Here is a 25,747-nt window from a genome sequence, read left to right on the forward strand (position 1 = left end):
CAAGCACACGGTGGGTGTCTGCTCTGAGCGGTAAGGGAATCAACAGGGATGTGGATCCAGACTGCTTTCATTTTCCGAACCTCAGTTTGATTAATTTACACTCCCAGCGGTTACAATGTGAAAGGCGGTTTTGGATGACTGCTCCCATTGTGCTGTAGCACCGCTGTCGGCTAAGCGTCCCTTGGGTCTGAAACTTTGGAGACCCGCAGGGATTTGATCCTGGTGAGCGCAGCTTCCTGCAGTTGGAGGCTGTGGGGACAACGGAGCCGCCCGCTGGCCTGGAACCCGTTCAGCACCCCTCGTAGGGCAAGGACAGCCGGGTGTTGGGAGGTGCTTTCAGGGCCTGGGGACGCTGTCCAGGGTGCTGAGAATCCCCGAGGAGGGACAGGCCCTGTCTGCACCCCAGGACAGCTTTCTGGGTGGGGGGGGGAGTGAGCCACGAGGATGGAGGAACAGTAGAAGGATCCTTTTACTGGATGTTTAGGCTGATGTGCTGGCAAAGGGCTCGTGGCCAGGTGAGCTGGAGGGGCCTTCAGCCCACGTTCAGCATCTCAGTGTGCATCGGCTGATGATCCGTGTGGTGGACAGACCACAGGAAGAGCAGGCAAGGGAAGTTACTTAGTGACCATCAGCAGCCCTGGAAATGACAAGGGCCTCTGTCTATCCTGGGCACTAAGGAGACTGGAGCTGGAAGGGCGAAGCCGGGGTTGGGGGCGGCTGAGTCCCCAGCCTCCTGCGAGGGCAGTGAACAGGGCCAGGGCTGCAGCCCTGATGTGCATCTACTTGCTGCAATTAGGAAAAGGTCCCGAAGCTACACCTGTGGTCACTGCATCAGCAGGTCGGCTCCTGGAGTATGAGGATGGGATGGAGCCCCGGGTTGGGAGGGGAGACCGGGCTCCGTGAGAACCCAGGGGTAACGGAGGCATGAATGCTGCCCCCGTACCAGGGTGGATTCTCAGATACACTGGGTTTCTCCACATCAAAACCCTTCATGACTGTTAGCTAGGATAACAGTTCTTTCCAAGCACCAGCACTTTACCAGATGATCAATCTAATGCCCCCAGCCTGTATTAAAACTTGGTCACGATTCATGTTCAGCAATTCCATAGCAATATAGGTATTATATGCTACTATCCTTCAGGACAGAGTATAATGTTACTTTATGAAATTGTATCAAACACAGGATGCTGCTGGGAATATCCCCCAAAACGTGAATATACACACACTCAAACCACAGCCCACCGCATCCTTGACCACCCAAAGGTTAACAGAGGCTTTTAAATATGTCCATTTGGAGCCATCTGTAAAGCGAATGAACACCTTTCCTTTTTCATTCTAGAAAAAAAGTGATATTACAGATGCATCTTACACTTGCTCAAACAGTTGAAAATGCACCCCCTGTATCTAGGCAGGAGGGCCTTTCCCTAAACGTTGCAAGGCGTGTTGGTGCTCAGAGAGTACAGGGACTTTTTCTGGATGGAGACTCAGGCTCGAAGTGTAAACTTGTCACACCTTTGGGGCCTGAGGAGGATGCACCCCAGGTGAACATAACTGGAAGAAGCACAGGTGGTCGTGTCCCGCAGGGGAAGGTGGGTCCCCGGTCTGAGGCTAGACTCTGCCTCTAACTGGCTGTGTGACCCCGCAAGCCACTTAACCATGTTTCCCTCAGTTTCCTCATCTTTCCAGGAGGAATCAAGGCTCCCATGAGATGGTGTGTGTGAGTGCCCTCTGAAAGCGTTAAACACACAAAACGAATTGGAAATACTACTCTTTTAACAACAGATATGGAAGAATTCTAACAAAGTAGGATGGGCAACCTTAAGTTAATATGCTTTAAACTCTGGAGGAAATTGAATCATTTTCTAGCAAAATATAGATCACTAAATTTAACTTAAGTAATAGGAAAGCCTGAATAGACAGGTAACCACAAAAGAAATTTAGAAAGCTGTTAAAAGATCTACCATCTATCAGTAAAAAGGTGTCAAGCCTAGATAATTTTTACATTAGTCAAATTATTCCAGGACACAAAAAGTGATATATAGTATTCCAGTTCATTTTGTATTACCCTAATACAAAAATGTGATAAAGAAAACACTTGGAAAGAAAAATATAAGCCAATCCAGTTTATGGATATAAATGCAAATACATCAAAAAAAGAAAACATTAGGAATATTTAGTGCCATATTTTAAAAGGGCATACTGAGATCAATTAGGGTTTATTCCAAGAATAAGAATCCTTCAAGAATTAGCAAAACTTCAATTCCTTATATTAGCAGAGGTCACATATCAACAGATGGCAAAATGGCATTTAACAAAATTCGGCAGCCGTTCCTGACTAAATGGTATAGAATAGAACAGAACATATAAACTACATGGAAATAAAATGAACATCCTAAACATGAGAATATTAACAGACACTATCTGCAAATATGTTACATGGGTGAAACACTGAAGCATTGCCATTAAAGTCAGAAACAAGACAGGCACGCTCACCGTCAGTTCTGCTAGTCACAATTTTAGAGGTTTCAGCTTTTGAAATAAGACAAGATGAAATAAACAGTATAAATGTTGAAAAACAAGATTCATCATTATTTGGGATATGATTTTACAACTAGAAAATCTCAAGACAATTAGGAAAGTGGCTGGATTCAAGTAAAAAATACAAAAAAACCCAATACTTTTTTTTTAAACAGTAAATATAACAAGTTAGAAATTGCATTGTGAAAAAAAATCCACATTCACATTAATGACAAAGCTACTGAATACCTTGGGATAGATTACATCTGAAAGGCATAAGACCTATACAAAGAAAGACATACACATTCTACTGAAGGTTATTAAAGCAAGACTGGAATGAAAAGAGACACATACTATGTTCCTGGATGTGAAGACTCTACTTCCAAAGGTAAAACCTTTCTCAAATTATAAATAAATAAAACTCTAGTAAAAATCTCAATGGCTTGGGATTGACATATATACTCTAATATGCATAAAATGGATAACTAATGAGAACCTGCTGTATAAAAAAAATAAATAAAATTTAAAAATTAAAAAAGAAAAATATATCTCAATGGATATTTGGGGGACTCATTAGACATCGATATTAAAGTTGGTAAAGAAAAAGAAATATGTGAGATTTGCCATTAAATTTTTGGAAAAGGCTACCAATGATGTTTTTGAGCCACCAGATATTAAAAAAAACACCATAAATTTGATATAATCAGAATGATAGAATCAGAAGAGCTAGGTCCAGAATATACAAATAAATCAGTGGACACCTACTCAGACTGTTCATGAGAAGTAAGTCTCTTCTGTGACTGAGCCCTTACATCACAAAGCCTATTGTTACAATGTTATAAAAGTAGCAAGGAGCTGTATGGCTGGCTGACTCCAAGATAACCTTGGGGGAAAGAGGCCCTCCCAAGCAAAACAGAACATCCGAGTTTCAGAAAGGAAAATTCTTTCTTCTTTCTTGAGTCATCAGCTTCAAAACACAGTCCTTCTGAGGTCCCCATCTCAGCAAATGGAAATTGTCCCGGTAGCTCAGAATAGAGTCCTCTGTGACGGATCTTTCTATCACTCATACCCAAACCACCTGCAAATCCCAGTGGCTCTGCTCCCAGTGCATACCTGGAAGCTGACCGCTCTACACTCACCCCCTGGTCCAGGATGCCATCATCTTGCACCGATTATTGCATCAGCCTCCCTGTTTCCACCCTCAGTCTTTTAAAGTACACACACACGTGTATTACATGCACACACGTGTCAGCACTTGTTCTCTGGATGGAGGGGTAAGGGAGGGCAGAGCCATAATCAAAAAGCCACAGTCATTTTCCCCTGAGGATGATCTCTTTAAAGTGCAAATCAGGTCAAATGGCTTCCCATGTTGCTCAGAGTAACAGGCAGGGTGTCACAATGGCTCGCCCACGACTCCTTCTGACCTTACTCTGTGAGAGCCTCCTGCTGTGCTTCATTCACAGCAAGCTCCTTCCTGCCTCAGGGCCTTTGCACCTGCTGTTCTCGCCCTTCTCTCAGGGTTTTTATCACATTCCTGAGCCGAACTCCAGATTCTCTCTCGCTTTCCCTGCTCATTTCCATCCCACGTATGGCTCTCTGATCCACCTCATATTTACCCTAATTGTCTTTCTCATCCCAACAGAAAATAAACTTCAAGGCAAGTCTAGTCTTTTGTGCACTGCTGAATCCTTGAGTGCTTAGAAGAACCTGGCACACAGCGGGACCTTGCTATTTGTTCAAAGAAAGAGTGGATAAACAGTGTCTCCACACAGCCAATCAAATGAATGATTGCTCTGGGCAGCCACCCTGGGTCTTCTGTTAAAAAACTCTGACCTGGTCATGCTGCAAAAAAATGGAAAAGAACACAAGATTCCACTTTTTTCTTCTAAGAAATGCAAACTTCTTGACTGACGATATCAGTGCTGGGAAAAGGGGAATAAGGTATCTGGAGCCATAAAAGTGCCTATCCTTTGACTTGGTACCTACCCTTTGAAGACTTTCCTTGAGGAAATAAACATGGAATTATGATCATTACAGTATTATTTATGGGATTCACAAAATTAAAAAAAAATTAGCAACACTTTAGATGTCTAAATTAGGAGAATGGTTAAATAAAACACGATATTTCTAGAAGATGGATGACAGTGCAGCTATTTAGAAGGTTTCAAGAAATAGTTTAACAATATGGTAAAATGTTTGCAGTGCACTAAGGGGAAAGGGGCCACAAAAGGGTCCAAATGATCACACGAGCACACACACATACAGGCACACATGTGTATATATACACACCCTAGTACTAACGATTGTTCTCTGGATGAGGAATAAATGAGGGCAGAGCCAGGCAGATGACTGGGTGGGCTCCCAAGCCGGGAGTCTTGTCTGCCCCGTGGGTCGGGGTCCTGAGGCTGGGGGCCAGGATAGCCTGCTTGCGAGCGACGTGGAGGAACGGCTGGTCTTGGAGCCCTGCTCACTGTGACTGCCCTGGATGTGAATCTGCCCGCTCTCCACCTGTGCAGGGATCAGAGTGACACCTGGGTCACACTGAATCCCAGAGCCCTGGGGGGAGGGCGAGCACCTGTGCTGGGCGTGTGACACACGCACACTCGATGCACTTACAGAGGATGAACACTCAACGCACGCCCGAGATGACTGTATTGAGCCATCCACAGACACCCCTGGAATGTCTGCTGTGTGCCAGGCTCTTCGCTAGATGCTGGGGAGACAGAGATAACAAATAATCCTTAAATAGTCTTGCCCGGGTAGCGTCTGGGCGGGAAGAGAGATGAGGGCCAGTCTCACAGGTGAGCAGAGATTATAACGGGTCATGTGCTCTTGACACAACTGATGGAAACAGCCTCCAGAGGAGGAAACCACTGAGCCAGGAGGTGAAGGAGGTACAGGTGCAAATCCTTGAAAACTGGCACCCGAGGCGCTATTATCCTTACTTGACAAGCTGGCAGGAAGGTCAGGAGAGCAGCGCTGGCTTCCTGCACCCCCAGCGCTTTTCTCAACATCCCCAAAGCCACAGCCAGAGGCCAGGCTATGGACACGGAGAGGGAGGAGGACTATGTTTGTCACAAAGGTGGTTTCGCTGCCAGTTAGAGATATTCTTTTGCTGCTTGCAAAGATAATTATTGCATGTTCACTGTAGAAAACTACAAACAGGGCACAAATTGAAAACAAAGATCACTAGTTACCCCGCCCCCAGCAGCACCACTGTCATCGCCTTTGTGCACAAGGGACCAACCCTTGACCAGAAGGTCCCCAGGCCCCAGGGGATGCAGCCATGCTGCTCCCCACCCCGTGCCACCCGGAGAAGCCTCTGGCCTCTGGAGGGTAGGGCCTCCTGGCTCTCCCATCAAGGGCATTTGGGCTCGAGGCTGTTAGGCACCCACATTCTGGTTCCCATCCTGCTCTTTGCAAAGCCGCTCAGCCACCACCGCCAGCCTTGCTGAGTGACTGGAGACGCCAGGGAAGAACAGATGGCTCTTGGTCTGGCGCTTTTGTGTCCCTGGCACTTCTCACGTGATCGTTATATCTGAATGGGGAAAAATAGTGCTTTTTCTATAACTAGAAGAAATGTTTCTCCTAATCAGAAAAGACACCACTATCTTCAGACGCAAATGTCACTTTCCAAAACTAACTACGCTTTACATAAAAGGTCCCCTCAGGATAGGAATCACAGCTGCAAGACGGAGAGAACTCGGGAGGGATGAGGTGTCAGGCGCCCACTTCCGTCCCCACTATTCTTTGGAGCAGGAGACGCTGGGCCTGCGTCCTCAGCACTCCTCCCCGCAGCCCCCCATCTGACAACTGCGCACACCGGTGACTTTTCAAATGAAAAAAAAAAAAAAGTAGACTCTAATGCACTACGGGTCTGACCCAGTTAGAGAATGATTTACGTGTTTTTTTTTTTTTTTTTTTTTGCAGTACGCGGGCCTCTCACTGTTGTGGCCTCTCCCTTTGCAGAGCACAGGCTCCGGACGCGCAGGCCCAGCGGCCATGGCTCACGGGCCCAGCCGCTCCACGGCATGTGGGATCCTCCCGGACCGGGGCACGAACCCGTGTCCCCTGCATCGGCAGGCGGACTCTCAACCACTGTGCCACCAGGGAAGCCCGATTTACATGTTTTGAAGGTATCTTCTCTCACTTATTCAAGGGTATTCATGGAACCTTGTTTTACTAAACAATTGTCCCTCTTGATGTTGCAGAGAAGTACGGGCCACCTGACCCAGAAGGAAGAATCTTGGTCCCCTTTGTGACGACACGACATTGTTGGCAAAATACATAAAAGAAACAATGTCCCAACATTTGCAGCACACAATCCTCAAAGAGCCGCCCAATAACACGTCAATTTTATGGAGCTTTTCTCAGGCTCAAACGTAGCCACGTATCTCATTTAGTAAAAAGCAAGCTGTACAGTGTAATCCAGGGGCTCTGAATCCTGCCATTGCTTGGACTCCCCCAAGAGGCCGCCCCAACCAGTGGGGGGTCAGAGGGAGGAAGCCCGCGTGGGAGGGGCCCGGGGGGAGGTCTGTGCAGAACCCACCCTGAGCCCACCCCCTCTGCCCCAGCTCAGGGCTCCTCGCGCCCCACAGCCCAGTGTCTCTGAGGCCGCCTTCCGCCCAGACTGGGTGGTCTCCCAGCGTGCACAGTGCCGGCTGATGAACTGGGGGAGCCCTGCAGGCCCAGAGCTGGGACCCCCAGCCTGTGTCCCGTCCTCCTGGCGGCTCAGATCCACCACCATCCCACGCCTGACACCAAACGTGAAGGAGGGGCAGACCCACCCGGCCTCGAGAGCCCAGCCAGGGAGCAGCACCAGCAACCCAAGTTCTGCCCGACTGGGACCCAGCAGAAGTCGACCAGGGGCCAGACTGGTCAAGTAGAGGGGCCGGGCCTGGAGGGTGAGGACAGCTCGCCGTCAGCTGAGGGCTTTGGGGCCGCTCAGGGCCGAATGGAGCTCAGTTCTGCTCTTCCTTGTGACCTCAGGCAAGACGCACTCCCCTCTGCCTCACTTTCCTCACGAGAATAAAACCCGACCCGTCTCAAAGGTCAGGCCTGGGATCTCAACAAAATAACCCTCATGGTGCTTCGCCCAACGCCTGGCAAACATGGGCGGCCGTCCTTGCTGTTCCTGACAGTTGTTTTAATAGACATCTTTGTCTGAGTCAAGAGGTCGGGCAGACCTGGGCTGAGTCCTGGTTCCTGGCCCACACTGGCTCTATGGTGGGTCATCAGAGGGCAGAGGCATGTGGCGCCCGCTGTTGCCTGCAGGTCAAGCCAGCCTGCTGGGGAGGGAAGCCAGGTCTGAGACATGGTCACGCATCCTGAAGAGGGCCGTCCACAGGACCCGGGCTCCTGACCAGCTGCTTCAGGCCCTGCAGGCGGAGCGGGGGCTCAGATTCAGGACGGCTAGGCTAGAGCCATCTTCTGGCTGGATCTCAAGCAGTCACCTCACTTCCCCGGGCCAAGGTTCTCAGTCTGTAAGGTCGTGACAGCCACACGAATCAGAGGAAGCTGCCCACAAGAATCATCCCAGGAGACAGGGGACAAACAGGGAGCATCCTGTCCTCTCAGGAAGGCACTGCACCAACCTGTCCCCCATAAAGACAAATTAACCCCATCTCTGCTGCAGGGAACTTTTTTTTTTTTTTTTTTTGCGGTATGTGGGCCTCTCACTGTTATGGCCTCTCCCGTTGCGGAGCACAGGCCCTGGACGTGCAGGCTCAGCGGCCATGGTTCACGGGCCCAGCCGCTCCGCGGCACATGGGATCTTCCCAGACCGGGGCGTGAACCTGTGTCCCCTGCATCAGCAGGCGGACTCTCAACCACTGCGCCACCAGGGAAGCCCCTGGGGAACTCATATTTGAAAGGGGTTGGGGGATCCCCAAGTAAGAAACTTGTGCCCCCAACCCAAAGCTGAGAGAGTGAGCCCAGGGCAAGAACAAGCTAGAGAGGGCAGGGCGCTCCAGGGGGTTCACTGACCCTGGAATTCTGTTAGCTCATATTCAGTTTTATTGTACTCTTGTTTCAACAGCTCTGTTATGGGAATGATTCCATAACAGAGCCTTTTAGTGTCCTGTCAATTAGTTACGTCCAGCCACGTTCTTGGCTGACTTATAAAATCACTTTTCCATGAAATCGTATCCTAAGCAACTTCTCTAGGTAACCTGAGGAGAGAATGTGGTAGGGAAGGGGTGGAGGGGTGGGCTGAGCTGTCAGATGATCTGGCAGGGCTGGAGACAGAGACACGCCGTGTATCTGTTTGCTGGTGGCATGCTGCATTCAAGGCCCATTTCCTCAACTCCCCTGTCTCCACATCCTTTGCCATGGGACTCCGGGGTTCCTCCCACTGAAGAGCTGAGAATATTTCCCTATCCTGTGGCTTTGGATTCAGCCATATGACTGCTCTGGCCAAGGGAACGTTAGCAGGTTTGACGTGACCAAAGAATTAACAAGTGTTTGCGTGATCTGCAAGCCTTCCTGTGTCTGTTGTGCTGCCTTGAGAGGAGCCCACATGACTTCGCTCTGGTCCAAGGAGCAGAGATATTCCAGTCAGGCCACCAGAGCCGAGCCAGCCCAGATCAGCCAGCCCACAAGCAAAAGCCGAACGAATGCTCACAGTCCTGGAGGTTCCGTGGTTGTTTGTTACACGGCGATAGCTGACCAATTCAGTTCTGAATTTCTAGTTAGTGAGAAATAAAAGGTACTGAGCTCAGAATACATAGAAGAGAAGGTGGCTTTTTGGCTGTCAGTGTTCCTTGATGATGGGCACTTTGCAAAGGGACTTTGTAACACTCCTCCTGTGGGTGTCCAAGGTGGCAGTCACCTAGCTGGGACAACATGGTTTAGCAAGGTCCATTCCAGCTGTCAGATTAGAAACATGTTAGTATATCAGTCTTAACTATTATGAAGGTTATAATTAGCTAATCAGACTGCATGATTCTTCTACTAAGTTTTGTTCTGAATACTTAGGGATTCAATTATACAGTTTTTCCCATGATTCCTTACAGGAGGAAAAAAAAAATCCCAAAACTTCATACAGAATAAGAATACAGCAGGTAGAAAAACTCCTAATTAGAAATACTCAGTAATGAATTCCTCTACTTCCTTTTAAAGAACAGTATAATTACTTCTAAGAATTGAAAAATTGCTTCATTTGATCAAATATTTTGATTAGCAAAGAAATTAATTGCACTGTATCTTCATTTGTATTTACAGTGAATTAATGAATGCTAAAAATAACAACAGCAGCAAAACTGCCTGTCAAAAAAAAAGATAAAACATTTAAAAAAATCCAGTTGAGAATAAAGTGAAAGCTCTGTGTGCAAACGTGCTGCTACAGACGCCTCCTGCCGGATCAAGGAACCAACTTTTGTGACTCCCAGAGCCCAGCACGCACGAGGCCAAGGGTAGATGCTCGTCTGTCGGGAGGTCTGGAGGTCTTAGTGATCGATGAATTGGCCTCAGCAATCCAGTATGCTGTTTGCAGATTCAAAAGGGTGACACCAGAACTGCAGGCACAACCCAAGTTTCCTGGTGGTGTGACCACTGCCCACACTGGGATCTCTGACCACAGAGGGATTCTTTCTAGGCAATGCATGAAGGCAAATCTGGAGATTTCAGGTTCCTTTTCCTTTGGAAAGGCTACAATCAAATCAAGCTTCAAGTCAACTGAACCAAGGCTAACTGAGACCCAGTCCTGGTGGCCATCCTTCACTGTGTCTCCTTCACCCAGGCGCTGGGCTGGGGCATTGCAGAAGTTTCTCTAATCCTCCTATTGCCCTTTGAGGCAGCCGTGGTTCTCCCTATTTCTAGACAAAGTAAGTGGGTCAGGACCCGGCCACAGTCCCCAGGCTACTCCCCTGTGAGCTGATGACTTCAGAGCTGTGCTCTCCCATCCTTCCATGATCCCAGCCCCACCACACGCACAAGTACAGAGCCCACCCGAGAGAGGAATGTGCGAATTCATCAGCACTGACTGAGGGCCTACCATGTGCCAGGCTCCATGCCAGGCAAGGGGAATAGAGCAGTGAACGGCAGAGACAAAGCCCTGCCTTGGAGAAGCTGATGCTTTGAGAGGCTCACGGAGGCAAGCACGGGGGAGACCCACCCTAACAGCCCTGCCCCTTGGCCTCCCTCCCAGGTCCTCTGCCCCCGGCCTCTCACCCCACTTTGACCCATGCTCTAGCCAAGCCCAAAGTACACGTTTCCCATCTTGGGTCCCTGCACAGGCTGATCCTTATGCCCGGGAAGCCTGGTCTGCCAAAGTCCAGACACGGTGTTAGCTCATCAGAGAGGTGATTATGCCATCTCTGCCCCTGACCATGCAGACTTAGGTCCTCCCCCTTCGGCCCTCCGAGCTGACTTCCACCATACAGCTCGACATTCACAAAGGATCCATCTGACACCTCTGCAAACACCCAATGCACAAATCCTTTGGTAGCACGAAATTGCCATAAAATGCTGAGAAGTAGAGGAAACATTTAAGCTACCCCTTCAACCCTTTAATGATTCAATAAACTCATGGCTGAATTCATTTATGAAACTATTAGATGAATTCTTCCACCCAAATAAATTACACACCATATAATCACATCATTACTAAATATTATACAATAACCACGCACTCACTGAAGTAGGATAGAATAAAAAAAAATAATGCAAACATTTGGTGTTTGCTACGCTCGGTTCCATGCAAAGCTCTTTCTGCATTAACTCGCTTAATCCAAACAACCCTGTGGGGTGGACACTCAAGACAGCTCCCGCTGACAGTAGGAAGCTGAGAGCAGGGGCCTGATTCTGGTCTGAATTCTAATCCCCGCTCTGGCACTTCTAGCTGTGTGACCGGGAACAGATGCTGTAACCTCTCCGTTCCACAGTCTCCTCATCCTTAAAAGGGATCTTAGGAGGGTTAGCTGAGTTAATTTAGGTAAAGTGCCTAGAACAGGGCCTGGCTCACAGCACGTGCCCAATGCGTATTAGCCACCGTCTAGATGTTGGTGTCTGACTGTGGGTGACAAGAAGATGATGGTAAATGGCTGGACAAAATCACTAGGTAGGCCAGGGTCTGGAACACACTGTCACACACGTGCTGAATGTGGGAAGGTAAGATTCTCCCAGTCAAATGGGGCAGCTAAAGCCAGAACGTGAGAGCTCACCTCCAAGCTAGACATGTAGGTATGTGGTAACAATTAAGAAACTGGTGCCGTCTGCAGTCTGGATTTGTTCTGCGAGGCTTGTTGGGAACAATGACTTCTTGGATTGACTCCTGGCTTCCTGATATGGTCATGACCTTGTAGAATCAACGGTACAGCTCAACTCTGATGTTTAATTGATCCAAACATTGGCAATTGAATTAGACCGCGAATCAGACTGCCATGGCCCTGGAGGGGGTCTGCAGGGATGGGCTGTGCCACTGTCCGCTTATTTTGAACATGTAGAGAGCCTATACATGAATACCCTATACATGAATACCCTCATGTATTCCCACTGAGGGTAGGAATCAAGAGAGATCGCCAGCCCACATTCGAGGGGAGTGCTGGCGAAAGCGTTTGGAGAATGAGAGAATGACTGACAAATACAAGGTGGGACATCGGAGGAGCTGTACAGCGTTCCCTAGAGACAGGCTGAGGGCCCGGCCCTGCTGGCGCTGTACTGGGGTCACGTGGAAGCAAGCCTGGCACGGCCCCCTTTGCTTTTCTGCAAGAGGCGTGGAAACCAGGTGGCCGAGCCCTGTCCTAACTAGGTGCCCAGTCCCTCGACTGTCCACACCCCTGGAAGCTGGGGAAGGCGGGGGGGACTTCTACTCCTTCTGACTGGAGGCTCCAGATCAAGATGGGGCCCAGGATGCATGAGTGCTTTGATGCACTCAGATTTGGGAGAAGCGTGTTAACCTTACGAGAATGGCGATGTGTCATGCTGGCTGTGGTCAGGTAACTTGCGCAGGTTGGCCCCTAACCACTCCTCTGGTGTAATGATGTCATTTTCATACAAGGCAGTGGTTGACAATATTCCTTTTCCTTTAGCTCAGGCACGGCGGGCCCAGCAGCCCCTCACCCTGCACTGTCACCAAGGCCACCGCAAGTGTCCAAGCGGCCTGTGTTATCCCTCCCACCCTGCCATATACTCAACCTTCTCCAGGACAACAGGTAGTAATTATCCCATTGGCATGTGGAAAGGGAGTGAAATTTAGGGGAAACATTCAAAAATCACCGAAATTGTATCAAGAGGACTCAGCCTTTCTCGCCATCAGCGGCAAGAGTAAATAACAGGAATGACGTATCTTAATAATTTCCTTAATTTATTTCCCATGATCTTCGAGTCTTTTCCTGAAAAGGAAACGTCCCCATTCTTTATAATATTCATTAAAAATACATGGACACCATTATATTTACAATAAAAAGAAAGATAAATCAAAGTAACACTGTTGGCAACTAACATAAATGTGATGTTCATAGAAGATTACAAACATTTTGATGTGCTTTACGGTCTCTTGTTCAGCTGAAAACTACAATCTTAAATTCTCTCTTGGAAAAAAATCATCTTCAAGTTACTCAACGTCTCACTGGATGACTTTACAGACAATATATTATAAACACAAGGTAAGGACAGATCTCATTGGCTCTCTGTTAGCTAGAATGTGACAAAATAATTACTCTGCATTGAATAAGGATGCGTTTTGTTAAAAAATTCCATTAGTTCCATGATAAGAAAGTAGAAAGATTTTATATGGGTTTCTACCGTGTCTTTGAAAAATTCTATTTCTGCTCTGAGCATTATTTTATATTCACGGAAGACACTGAAATTGCACTTTAAGACTTAAAAGAAATGTTAAACAGGAATGATTTCTAAAAACAAGTAGTGATACTCTATATAGTTTGCACGTAGCATTTTGAATGTAAAATGTTTTTCCCAGAAGTGAAAAAGAGGTATTTGCTGAGGGCAGACATTCAGATAACGTTTTCACCTCGTTTGTGAGAATCTTATGAAAAAGGTGTTAGTGCTGACGTTCAGAGCTCGTCTTGTTTTTTCTTTTTTACTTTTCAACCAAGGCTCTGGTAGCATTTCAGTTTTAATACCTCGTTCCTCTTCTTTTGTGCCATCTGAGCTAGTGTTTCTTGTCCTGACTCAGGTGTGATGCTCCCAGTGGCACCAGGCGTGTCCTTTGCTCCTGTCTGCAAAGCCTGACGGAGCCTCATCGTGCGCAGCTCCCCAGCCTCCGGGCTGAGCTCGGTGTCCCAAGAGTGACGTGCGGCCCACGCGCTGAGCCGATGGCGGGAGGTTGATCTGCGCCAGCCCGTGACCCCCCACTTTGAGAAACGCTTCAGTGGGGCAGCGGGAAGAGCAAGGAGCCCAAAAGCCAGGGCCGATCCGCACGCCAGGGCCGAGCCACACGCCAGGGCCGAGCCACACGACAGGATCTGAAAGTAACGCGGCACCTGTTCTGAAAGCTGAGACGCTTTTCCCCTGTTGTGTGTGATGGACACACGAGACACAGGTCAATACGAGTTTTGGGGGGCAGATTTAGCGGTGCACCCCGACTGAGAACTGGATCGTGAGCAGGTGTAAAATCGTCATCTTTACTCTCTGTGTGCTTTCCATCTCCTCAAGGCCTTACAAGACTCCTTAGCTACCTTTCCAGCTGTCCCTTTTCCAGGAACGGATTTGGTTTGGCTGGGGATTATTCACAGCGAACTTCCTTTGCGAGAAGAGGTCCCAACTGCCTTAATTACATTTTGGTAATCTCCTTTTAATTACTTGCCGCCCATGCATCCCCTAGAGGAAGGGATGGCTGATGTATTTAATGAGCTCGAGGAGGATGCATTAACTCTTCCTATTGTTTGTTACTTCTTTTCTTTCTATTAAGAACGTCAGCTCAGGATTAAACTTCCGAAACCATCACTTGTACACGGTCACGGCTCTCACACAGCCACTTTGCCATCCCAGCCACCCTTGAGGAAGCTGACCCATGTCCCTGCTCAGAAGTCTTAACGAGTCTCCTGCTGCTCAGAGGAAGGGACCTGAACTCCGGCGTGAGGGACGCAGGGCCCCGGTGGTCTGCCCCTGCTGCCCTCCTCCCTCTTCAAAAAAACGGGACAAAAGAAACCCCCAGGGCTTCCCTGGTGGCGCAGTGGTTGGGAGTCCGCCTGCTGACCCTCCCGGTCCAGGAGGGTCCCACGTGCTGTGGAGCGGCTGGGCCCGTGGGCCGTGGCCGCTGGGGCTGCGCGTCCGGAGCCTGTGCTCCGCAACGGGAGAGGCCGCAGCAGTGAGAGGCCCGCGTACCGCAAAAAAAAAAAAAAAAAAAAAAGAAAAAGAAACCCCCAACATACCCTGAACTGTGTAGTCGCCCCACACTGAGGCTTCACACCCCACATCCTTTCAAGCTGGAAGACCCAACCTCAACTTGTCCTTCCGGTAAAGGCACCTCTGCTCAAGCACTGGCTTCTCAGCAGGACTTCCCACCCCCAGGCCAGTGTGGGGCTGATGCCACTTAGTCCCAAGCACCCACTGCACATGGACAGGGAAAGCGGGGGGTGAGGGCAAACAGTGGGCCAGGCTGTGCCACCTCTGAGTCCCTGCTGCCCCGCCAGCCTCCATGCCCCCTCCTGTCTCGAAACACATCTCCCACCGTCACTCATGTTGCAATTAATCCTAGAACCTCCTCGCAAGAACGTTCAGCAAAGTGCTTCCAGAGGCGAAGGGGACTTTGCGAAGAAATCAGGTAGGACGAATGTCAGGGGAAGCGAGTAGCAATGTTTGAAGCTTTGGAGACATTCGCCCCTGGTTCCGGGAACTCAAGGGTCGGCAGAGATGCTCAGAGTGACCCGTGAGTGAGGACAAGCCGCGTCCTCTGCCTGCAGGCTGCGTGACCTCTGGACACAGCCCGTAAAGATTCGGCGTGGCCAGTGGAGTCCTCCAGTGGGAGCCGCTGGAAGGGTCTGGGCACGTACTTATAGGTGCTCGGCAAGGACACTCTACAGTAATTAGAACTCGGAACACTGGAAGTCGCTTCAAGACCAACGACGGGGCATTGGCGAAGCCCATGAAGCTGACTGCTGACCCAGGATACCTGTCCTCCTGCTCCCTTCCCCATTCAAAGCCCCAAAGCCTGGGCCACTCCTGACTCATTCTCTCACCTTACACTTTCCAAATGTATCCAGGAGTGAGCCATGCCAGCAGCATCCCTCCCCAGGGTGCGCCCGCCTCCCTACTGGCCCTTGGCGCCCCCGGGCCCCCTCCCCGAGTCTTCCCCACCCGCTGTCCACCGTGACTTCTCTAAAATGTTAGTTGGGGGGGCTTCCCTGGTGGCGCAGTGGTTGAGAGTCCGCCTGCCGATGCAGGGGACGCGGGTTTGTGCCCCGGTCCGGGAGGATCCCACATGCTGTGGAGCGGCTGGGCCCATGAGCCATGGCTGCTGAGCCTGCGCATCCAGAGCCTGTTCTCCGCAACGGGAGAGGCCACAACAGTGAGAGGCCTGTGTACCGCAAAAAAAAAAAAAAAAAATTAAATTAAAAAATAATAAAAAAATAAAATGTTAGTTGGTCACGGTCACGACGCTCCTCTCCCCACTCCTTCCCTGGGTCTCCATGTGAGCTACAGGGCCGCCCCCCTCATCCGTCCCTGAGCACTTCCTACTTCCCCTCCCTCCCTCCCACCTGCCCAGGCAGCCACACCTCAAGCCCTGAGGGCTCCCTCCTGCTGGGTCTCTGCAGGGCTGTGCTCCAACAGCCCCTCCCTAGAGGTCAGTGAGTCCCGCCCTGCCCTCCGCTGGGTCTCGGCTCAGATGTCCCCTTCTCACCGGGCTACCCTTCTGTCCAGGTTTATTTTATCCCCCAGCACATACTGGCTTCTGACATCTGGTACACATTCTCATTTCTCGTCCGTCTCCCTTGCTAGAACGCAGGCCCCTGGCACTGCTGACCTCAGGACCCGCTCAGTGCTGGGTACACAGCGGGTGCACAGGAAATGCTGGCTGATGGACAGAGTGACTGGGATGGTACACATCCACCCCACTTTGTCTCTAAAGCAAAGTGATTTGCGTTAGAGACAAATCACTGACATGGAAATGCCAGCGATATCACAGGAAGTGAAAAGGCAGCTCCAGAGGGACATGCAGGGGTCCCAGAGGAGGAGCTGGGCAGCTGGGGTGGGAAAGCCGAGCCCTCTCTCCTATCTGGGGGTGGTTAGGGAATGGAGGGGAGGGGAGGTGCTAAGAGACAGGAAGGTGCAGCTGGAGAAACAACAGGGGGTTACAGTGGCTGCCTTTGGGGAGCAGGACTGCGGTGAACAGTTGATCAAGTGATCTCTGCTTTTAAATCTTTTGCAACAATTCAATTTTATTTCTATATGGGCATATATTACTTTGATACAAATAATAAACATTTGTTTAAAAAAGAGTCTTGGGACTTCCCTGGTGGTGCAGTGGTTAAGAATCTGCCTGCCAGTGCAGGGGACATGGGGTCGATCCCTGGTCGGGGAAGATCCCACAGGCCGCGCAGCATTTAAACCCGTGCACCACAACTACTGAGCCTGTGTGCCTCCAGTAGAGCCTGCAAGTAGCTCACAACTACTGAGCCCGTGCGCCTAGAGCCCGTGCTCCACAACAAGAGAAGCCACCGCAATGAGAAGCCCGCGCACCGCAACGAAGAGTAGACCCCGCTCACCACAACTAGAGAAAGCCCGCGCGCAGCAATGAAGACCCAATGCAGCCAAAACATAAATAAATTAATTAATAAAATTAATAAAAAATAATAAAATAAAATTTAAAAGTTCAAAGAAAAATAAATTTAAAAACATAAAAGAGTCTTTTAAGAGTTGTGAAAATCCCCAACCACCCCCTAATTCAGCAGCATATACTCTCTGTCCTTGACCTCACCCCCATAGGATATTTGTATAAAAAAGAGGATTAGAGATAAATATACCAACGTGTTAACACTGTTTGTCCCTAGGGGGGGACTTTAATTCTCTCCTTCAAAATGATTGGTATGGGGTTTCCCTGGTGGCGCAGTTGTTGAGAGTGCGCCTGCCGATGGAGAGGACACGGGTTCGTGCCCCGGTCCGGGAGGATCCCACATGCTGCGGAGCGGCCAGGCCTGTGAGCCATGGCCGCGGGGCCTGTGCGTCCGGAGCCTGTGCTCTGCAACGGGAGAGGCCACAAAAGTGAGAGGCCCGTGTACCACAAAAAAAAAAAAAAAAAAAAGATTGGTATATTCCAAATCATGTAAATGGACACAGACTACTTCTACAAATATTAGCTTAAGCCATATGAAATTATCAATATTCAATCATTTAGGACTCTAAAAATGGTGATTTCATATGATTCAACCTAATAGAAAAAATTATTTTTTAAAAATGGGGCTGCTTTCAAGATCAGTAAAAGTATTCCTATCCTTTGAGCCCAGTTATTTCTTGGATTCTTTCTTTAGGAAGAAGGTCCAAAATATGTACATAGACTTGCATACAAAGTGTTCATGGCCCAGTAAATTACAGTGGTGAAAGCTGGAATAAAACCAAAATGCTTAAAAATAAGGAGTTGATGGAATGTTATGGAGATATTTTAACTCATGTTTGGAAGAACTTTAAGTGACTTGGTGGAATTTAATGTTAAAGGAAAAACAGCAAGATACATGATTATATCTAAAATGTTATCTCCACTATGTAAAAACATGCAGTACATCTGTACACTCACGTTCATGGCGGCATTATTCACAGTACCGTAGCTAAAACGTGGAAGCAACCCAAGCGTTCACTGGATAGGATAGATATAGATGTACCCATAGATCAATGAATACACAAAATATGGTCTATCCATACAGTGGACTATTACGAGACTTAAAAAGGAAGGAAGTTCTGACCGTGCTACAAGAGGATAAACCCTGAAGACATTACGCTCAGTAAAATAAGCCAGACGCAAAAGGACAAATACTGTAGGTTTCACTCATCTGAGGCACCTGGAGTCGTCAAATTCCTAGAGAAAGTAGAACGGTGGGTGCCAGGGGCGGGGGGAGGGAGGTTGGGGAGTTAGTGTTTAATGGGGACAGAGTTTCAGTTTTGCAAGACGAAGAGAGTTCTGCAGGTGGAGGGTGGTGATGATTACACAGCAACGTGAATGGACTTAATGCCACTGAGCTGTGCATTAACTTAAAAAGGGTTAAGATGGCAAACTTTATGGTATGTGTATTTTACCACAGTGAAAGAATTGGGGGTAAATGCATTAAAAATAGATGAAGAAGCTCTCCGAGGCAGCGTGGCCCTTGGGAAGAAGACAGCTCTGAAGCTGAACTGCCTTGCGTCCACTCCAGCTGCGGAGGCGGGTACCTGACTTCGGGACCCACCTGTTCCACCTGATCCCCTCCCTCATCCGGGCAGCAACCAGGTGAGCAAATGCCAGGGGTAGGGCCCAGAGCTCAGTAGGTCTCACCAAACCATATGGAGGTTGTTCCTGTCATCACACCATCATCACAGGGTTAAACGACTATCTTCTTTTTTTTACACTTTCCTGTGTTTTCCAAATTTTTCACAATATGTATTTCTTTTAAAATCAGAAAAAAAAGTATAATTCACATAAAAATAGTGAGAGTCACCACAGACAAAGAGAAGAGACAAGTCACAGACCAGGAGAAGACATTTGCAACGCCCATACCAACAAAGGAGTGGAATCCTTCCAGGCAGTTCTCAGACGAGGGAGCCTGGATGGCTGATAACATTTGAAAGCCTTGGCAGAAATGAAACTCCCGATAACACCAAGGGCTCCAGGATGCGGCGCGTCAGCAGCTCTCCCGCAGGGCTGGCGGGAGCGTGCGCTGACAAGTGCAGCCACCGTGGCGGTGTCTGTGGAGCTGAACTTGTGCCCCCGCCCCCTCCCGCAGCCGTTCCACACAGAGTGACCCCGAGTGTGCAAAGGACACAGTCACAGAAGGCTGACCGTGCCCTGCTCGTAACGGAGAAAACCGCAAACCACCTGTATGCCATTAGCAGGAGGACGACGACTGAATGGGGTTTGTTCATTCAATAGAATATATTCATTTATCATTTAATTGGCTAATTTTATGGCAGCTTGAGCGAGTAAACTAAAGCCAATGTAACAACATGGATCAATCTTAAATTCATGATATTAAGCAAGAAAAACACAAGTGCCGAAGACAGAATTTGATACAATATCATATATATAAAGTTTTAAAACAGGCAACAAAATAGTATATTTTGTTAGGAAATGTCCATCTAAATGGCAGAGATGAAAATACTCACACACCCCAGAGGAGATGGCACAGCCTTCAGAGACCTGAAGTCGGGAGCCAGGCTTCTGGGGTCACAAACCAGCTCTACTGCCCACCTTCAGGGTGACTGTGGGCAATGACTTGATGTGTGTGCCCCAGTGTCCTCATCCATAAAATGGGATATTACTAAAATGTACCTCGTAGTGATAGCAAAAGAATTATACCAGTTAATATCTATATAGGACTAAGAATGGTGCCTTGCCCTCAGAAAGCACTATATTGAGTTTACTGCTGTTATTATTACTACAATGAGTCTCAGACCTTAAAAACGCTCATGCCATTTGCTCTAGCAATCTCATTTCCAAGAATGTATCCCAGATAAGCGATCAAGGATTTATGAACTCGGGTGTTCACTATATACAAAAGTGTGCAATTGGAAATGACCTCAGCGTCCAGCTACAGGAGGACAGTTAAATACATTTCAGCACAAGCCTGTTGTGACTTAGCTGTTGCACTATTTTTGGATCTTTCATATTTGTTTTCATCTCCCTTTCCATGGCAGCAGGGACACTTGTGTGTCCATTCTCACTCAGCACAGAATGGTGCACAGAAATCCAAGTTGGCTGAAACTAGATTGTAATTGTTGCTAATGATGTAGGTCCATTTACATTTAGAAATGGAGAAACAGCCTAAGAAGGAACAGCTCGTGCTGCCAGGGAAGTGGTCCCGGGAAGGAACGAGAGCCCTGTGGTCAGCCACCCACCCTCCTCCAGGAAGCCCTCTTAGACTTCCCCCAGGACCCTACTAACTCCACTATTACCCCTACCTCAGGTTTGGCTGATACATGGTCCAGGGCCCGACACATAGTGGGTCCTCAACAAATGTCTCCCAAGTGGGTCCCAAATCCCCCATTGCTGGTTCAGGGCCTGACGTGTAATGGCCTCACTTCTCTTGACACTAGGTCATCTTCAGGGATCTAAGATTCTTAGAACTTGTTAAAACAACCAGACAAAAGCAGGCTCTCCTAAACTTCTTTGAAAATAAACAAAATAGAACAGAATAGAATGACTTTCTAATGAATTAAAGGATACGTATTTACCTTCTAACACTATGTAGAATTTATATCAATTTTTCATTTAGAATGAGCTAATTAACTGAGGTGATTGCCAATTTATCTGATGTGGTTTTAATCAATTATCTATTTTGCAAACACTAATTTTAGCCCTTTTTCAAAAAGAAATGCTTATGTGCTGCAGACATTCTTACCTCCTCAAGGTAACTGTTGAAGTTCTGGAGAAAATATTTCCAATTTATATAGGGGGTGAGATGAATTCTTAGTTTTCTCAAAAAATAATGATACTGGGTATCTGTTAGTTTGTAACAGAAATCCTTAAGAACTTGTCCAAAATCCGAAGCCTTTACAAACCCAGTGTCTTTTTTATCCAGTACAGAAAATGCCTACAATTAAAAAAAAAAAGGCAGATGTTACTGTCAAGTGAATATTTCAAAAATATTTTTCTTAAGTATTGCTTTTCTGAATGCAAATGAAATCAAGTGAACGTGAGTCCCCTGTAGATTCTAAATTACTAAATAAATGCACGAGGACTGAAGACAGACAGGTAGGATGTGCACCCCATCTAAGAGTTGATGTGTTGTTGAGAAAACTCGCCTTAGTCCCTCCTCTTTGGATACGAAGATGAAGAGGAGTGAAAGAGGAGCCCCGGTCCTCGCCGGTCCCGAGGAGGCTCCGAGGCACGAAGGAACTTGCCCGAGGTCTCTGCATTATTAAATTCTAGCTCGCCAATGAATCACCTGTGAGTGAGAAGCTCAGGCGCTACCCCACTGCGTCCAGGTGTGGGGCAGGGGTCTCACGATAGGAGTCTGATGTGGGAAATGGCCAGGAGAAGGAGTGAGGGACTGCCCCACCCCACCCACACCCCAGGGCCTGAACACCGAGGCTCTGTCCTTTACGGTGGGGGAGACCCCCCTGCCCGCGCCTGTGCAGAGGGGTTGGGGCAGCCGGCTTCAGCCCAGCAGTAAAGCAGTCAAACTGAAGTGCAGACATTTGCTATAAAAAGAAAGCACATTTTTTCCCATCTGTTGAAACAAAATCATTCATTTCTATTGCACTAGAAAATCCGTATCAAGGGGTAAGTTAAGATCTTAGTTTTTTAAGTAAGAATTTAACGTCCTTTCAGACCCAAACCCAAATTCCCTGAGGTTAATTCTCACTCAGGACTAACTGGGCACACCCCGTCCGTCCACAAGGTGTTACACAGGTAACCAAATTAACCTTAATACTGTCTGGCTTCAAGCTTTCATTTAGCCTGTGTAGATACGACACAGCCAGGTGGTAGACTCTGAACCCTGGCTGTGTTGCCCACCATAAACCCTTAACCTCTCTGAGCTTAACTTCATAGGTATGAAAAGAGGGACAACAGACTCGCGTTGGTCTAAGTTTTACTATGGCAACCTGAAGATGCACCTGTCCAGGTACCCGGTGCACAGTGGATCTCGGCATATGTTCAGGAGCATGGCGGTCAACATGAAGGGAGCTGACCGAGCATTCTGTTCTGAGGGAGTTAAAGGTGCTGCGGTGCCGCAAGGCTCAGTGGACCTAAGGGCTGAGCTGGGGTCCGGCTTGCTGTGGCCATGGGACCTGCACTTCCCTGGGGCTGTGTGGCTTCCCCGTGTGTCAATCCAGCCTGACAAGCCACAGGGTGGGTGGAAGAATCAAATATGCCAAGGCTTAGGGAATCTATAAAACTCCACATAAATATAAGGTATTGCTGTGTCATTTCAGAAACAAGATGCTGCATTGAGACGTGTCTCCAGTGACACAAGGAGCTGCATCATGTGTCCGGTACCCTTCCTGACAGCCATCCTCAGACATCGTCATTCCCTCCTCGCCTCGCTGCCCCAAACGCCCTCCCCCTCCAGGCCATCTGCCAGTCTCCTGGCCAGAGAATCTCACTCTCTTGCTTAAAACCTCGTCTCCTAAGGAGTATTTCTCAGAAGTGAGAACCGTGGTTCCCCCCACAGGTTCCATGGACCTCAGTTTGAGAAACATCCCGATAGATGTGACGTGGTGCCACCCTAAACTGGAACGGGGCAGAGCCATCCTGCAAATGGATTTATTTGGCCTGTACAGTGCTTTTGACAAATCTGAAGTACGTGCTGACATTTAGAAGTCAGGAGGTTTCATAGCTTCTCAGGAAAAATACAAAGATCTGGCAGAGCTGGGATCATTTTTCAGCTCAGCAGCAGTCGGCAGGGGCTGGGGAGAAGCTGCGCTATGGACAGGGCTGTGCCTCTGGCCTGCTGTGGCCGCGGCCTGGCCCCTTCAGCACTTTTTTACTTCTGGTCCTTGTGCCCATCCGAGTTTGCAGTCCTCACGCGGTGACCACAGGGCCAGGGCAATCTGGTGTCGAAAGGGGTACAGATGATCTTTCTAGATGACCCGTAACGTGTTCATACTAATTTTTCTTTGATCTTTAGATAGTCATTAAAATAAAGACACAAATATGCTAAATCCTCACAGAGAATTCCTGCATGCAAACAATGTCTGCTGTCGGGGAGGAAGGCCACGCTCACCGGCATTCCAGAATGTTCACAAGCTGGCTGGGCTGCCCTGCCTTTCTCCTCGTCTCCCACTGAACCTTGGACTCCAGGGCCCAGCTTGCCTCCCGGCGCTAAGAGGATGCAGGCCTTCAGCGAGGTGGGCGTCGGTGTCGGCGTGGAGCTGAGAGTCTGCATGTGGCAGACACAGAGGCAACCCTGCTACGACTGTGCTGTCTGGACCGCACGCACCCAGCATCACCCGGGAGGCCCTGTGTTCACCGTCTCATTAGGCTGCAAGGCCTGCCCTCTGCACACAGCATCTCTCGTCCCGCAGCTGCTGCAGGGGGAACTCACGTGGGGACCCGCGAGGGGGACCAGCACCCGGCGGGGAGCACGGCCCGAGCAGTGTCTTCCGAGGATGCGCCCCGCAGTGCCATGCCCACATACACCGGGTCTCGGAACGCCCCCCCCGGGGTCACACAGACGTCAGCCTAAACGTCAGTGTACGCGGGGGACCCCCTTCTTACACCCCCTGCCCTGGGCTCCCAGTCACGATGAGGCTTTGTGCCACCGCCCGGCCCCGGCCAACATCTTCAAGGCCACCTGGCGTCACTCATTCCCCACTGGCCTGGGCTCCCCTGAGGCCTCTGTCCTCTGCCCTCTGCCCAGAACCCCTTGCCCTCACTGCAGACCCAGCCTTTGCTAAACACCGAGCACTTTCATCTCACAGAACACATGCTGGGCACGCTCACGGTAGCTTTGTACAGAGCAAAAGCGGATCCACATTTGCTCCAGTGAACAATCTGTTCTCGACCCACCATCGAGTTCTGATGCCCCAAGCAGAGTGGTGAGAGGTGGAGGGGCCCTGATGAGGGGCAGGGCTGAGAGCTGGTTTTAGGAATTGGCGTGAGCCCCAGAACTTCAGTTTCCACAGTAAAAAGCATGTGTTTTTTCTCATACCGCTGACAAAGCCGGGCTGGAGGAGGCAACGACCTCCTGGATGTGCTTCAGAACCTCCTCTGGACTTAGGGTCGCAAAATTGATCGGCACGCTCTCCTCTTTCTCTTGTGGCTGAGGTTTTGTCGGCTTGCTATTCTCCACTGCTCTCAAGAAGTCAAGGTAATTGATGGAATCACCATGCCAGCTGATTCCCCAACTTGTCCCAAAAGAAAGAAAACAATATATTAATTTAAAAAACCCATCACTTATTCATTCAACAAACACTTGCTGAGCACAGAACAGTGTGGAGAACATGAATAATGTTGAGACACGGTTCCCTGGCCTGTAGGTGCACGCACACCGGTCAGCTATGCTGTTAGACGAGCACACACGAAGACTGCAGTCTAAGGGCACAGGGGAAGGGCTATGACAGGAGAGAGTGCGGGGCCACTGCCAGCTGGGGGGGCCACAGACTGTCCTGCCCTGAAGCTCTGAGACTTGAAGGCTGGACAGTGGGCTCATGGGTTTGAAGAGCAGAGGATGGAGGAGGAGGCCTGGCTGAGGAATCTGGCCCTGTGGCGGGGGCAGATGAAAGTGCTTCGGCAGGGACCCAACACGTGCAGAGTCGGATCCTGGGGAGATGCATGTGATGGTGATGGCAGAGCTGGTCTGGGGGCAGGACTGCAGGGTCGGGGTGGGGGTCGGGGTGCGGTCATCGGGACCTTAGCTAACGAGGGCCTGCACTGCGAAATGGGAATCTGAAAATAAGGGAAGTACAATAAAGACAGCGAAAAGGAAAAGAGGAACTCAGTAAAATAGATGCTAAATCCTTTTTCAAGAATGGTTGAAATTATGCTGTCAAGCTGAAAGCACTCAAAACATATTTTTACGAAACCTACATCGTTTAGTATTTTCTCAGTTAGAAATTCCATCTGGGTGTGTGTCTCTGTGTCTCAACAAGGACATCCACGCAGAAAAAGAGCACTCCAACACAGAAGAAAATACCTTTACATTCTACAAGAATACATCGCGAGCGCAAATCCACGTTTCATGAGAATATAGAGCATATTTATGAAAGATGTAAAATAACTCAAAATAAAGCTTAATTGCATTCAAAGTTCACATTTCTGTAACTTAGATTCCCTGAGGATTGCTGGCACCTTGATCCCTGAACTTTCTTTCAGCAGGATGGAGCGTGTGTCAAAGAACAGCTTGGAACGTCGGGAAGCAGGAGAGAAAAGTTTCCAGCGACTCGGGTATCTGCTCCTAAAGAGAACAAGCCAAGGGCTGTGCTTCTCCAGCCCACAGCTGCAGAGCTGCCGTCCACAGGCCCCGCGCTGCTGGCTTACACGACGGAGACACGGAGGAAAAGGATAATCAGCTCTATTTCATCAGCAGGATAAATTGCCAACTTGGTATTAAAATTTAGTAATAAAATCAAATGCATATGCTAATCTCAGTATTATTTAGAAAAGTCTATTTTGGATCTAGAAAAGAACAATCTACATATA

At 48.8% G+C, this 25,747-nt stretch overlaps 1 protein-coding gene across 1 annotated transcript in view; it reads right to left on the reverse strand.

Annotated features, from left to right (window-relative positions):
• Nucleotides 1-25,747, reverse strand: part of EFCAB6 (EF-hand calcium binding domain 6) — a gene marked incomplete at both ends in the record, with an annotated part of 231,404 nt that overhangs the window by 19,123 nt on the left and 186,534 nt on the right. Inside the window, 2 exons of the mRNA XM_079714428.1 lie at nucleotides 21,003-21,194; nucleotides 24,258-24,453. Of these exons, the coding sequence (XP_079570554.1) occupies nucleotides 21,003-21,194; nucleotides 24,258-24,453 (388 nt within the window). The remainder of the gene's footprint in view (nucleotides 1-21,002; nucleotides 21,195-24,257; nucleotides 24,454-25,747) is intronic.

Source organism: Hyperoodon ampullatus (genome assembly GCF_949752795.1).
Source record: "Hyperoodon ampullatus genome assembly, chromosome: 11".
Classification (NCBI taxonomy): domain Eukaryota; kingdom Metazoa; phylum Chordata; class Mammalia; order Artiodactyla; family Ziphiidae; genus Hyperoodon; species Hyperoodon ampullatus.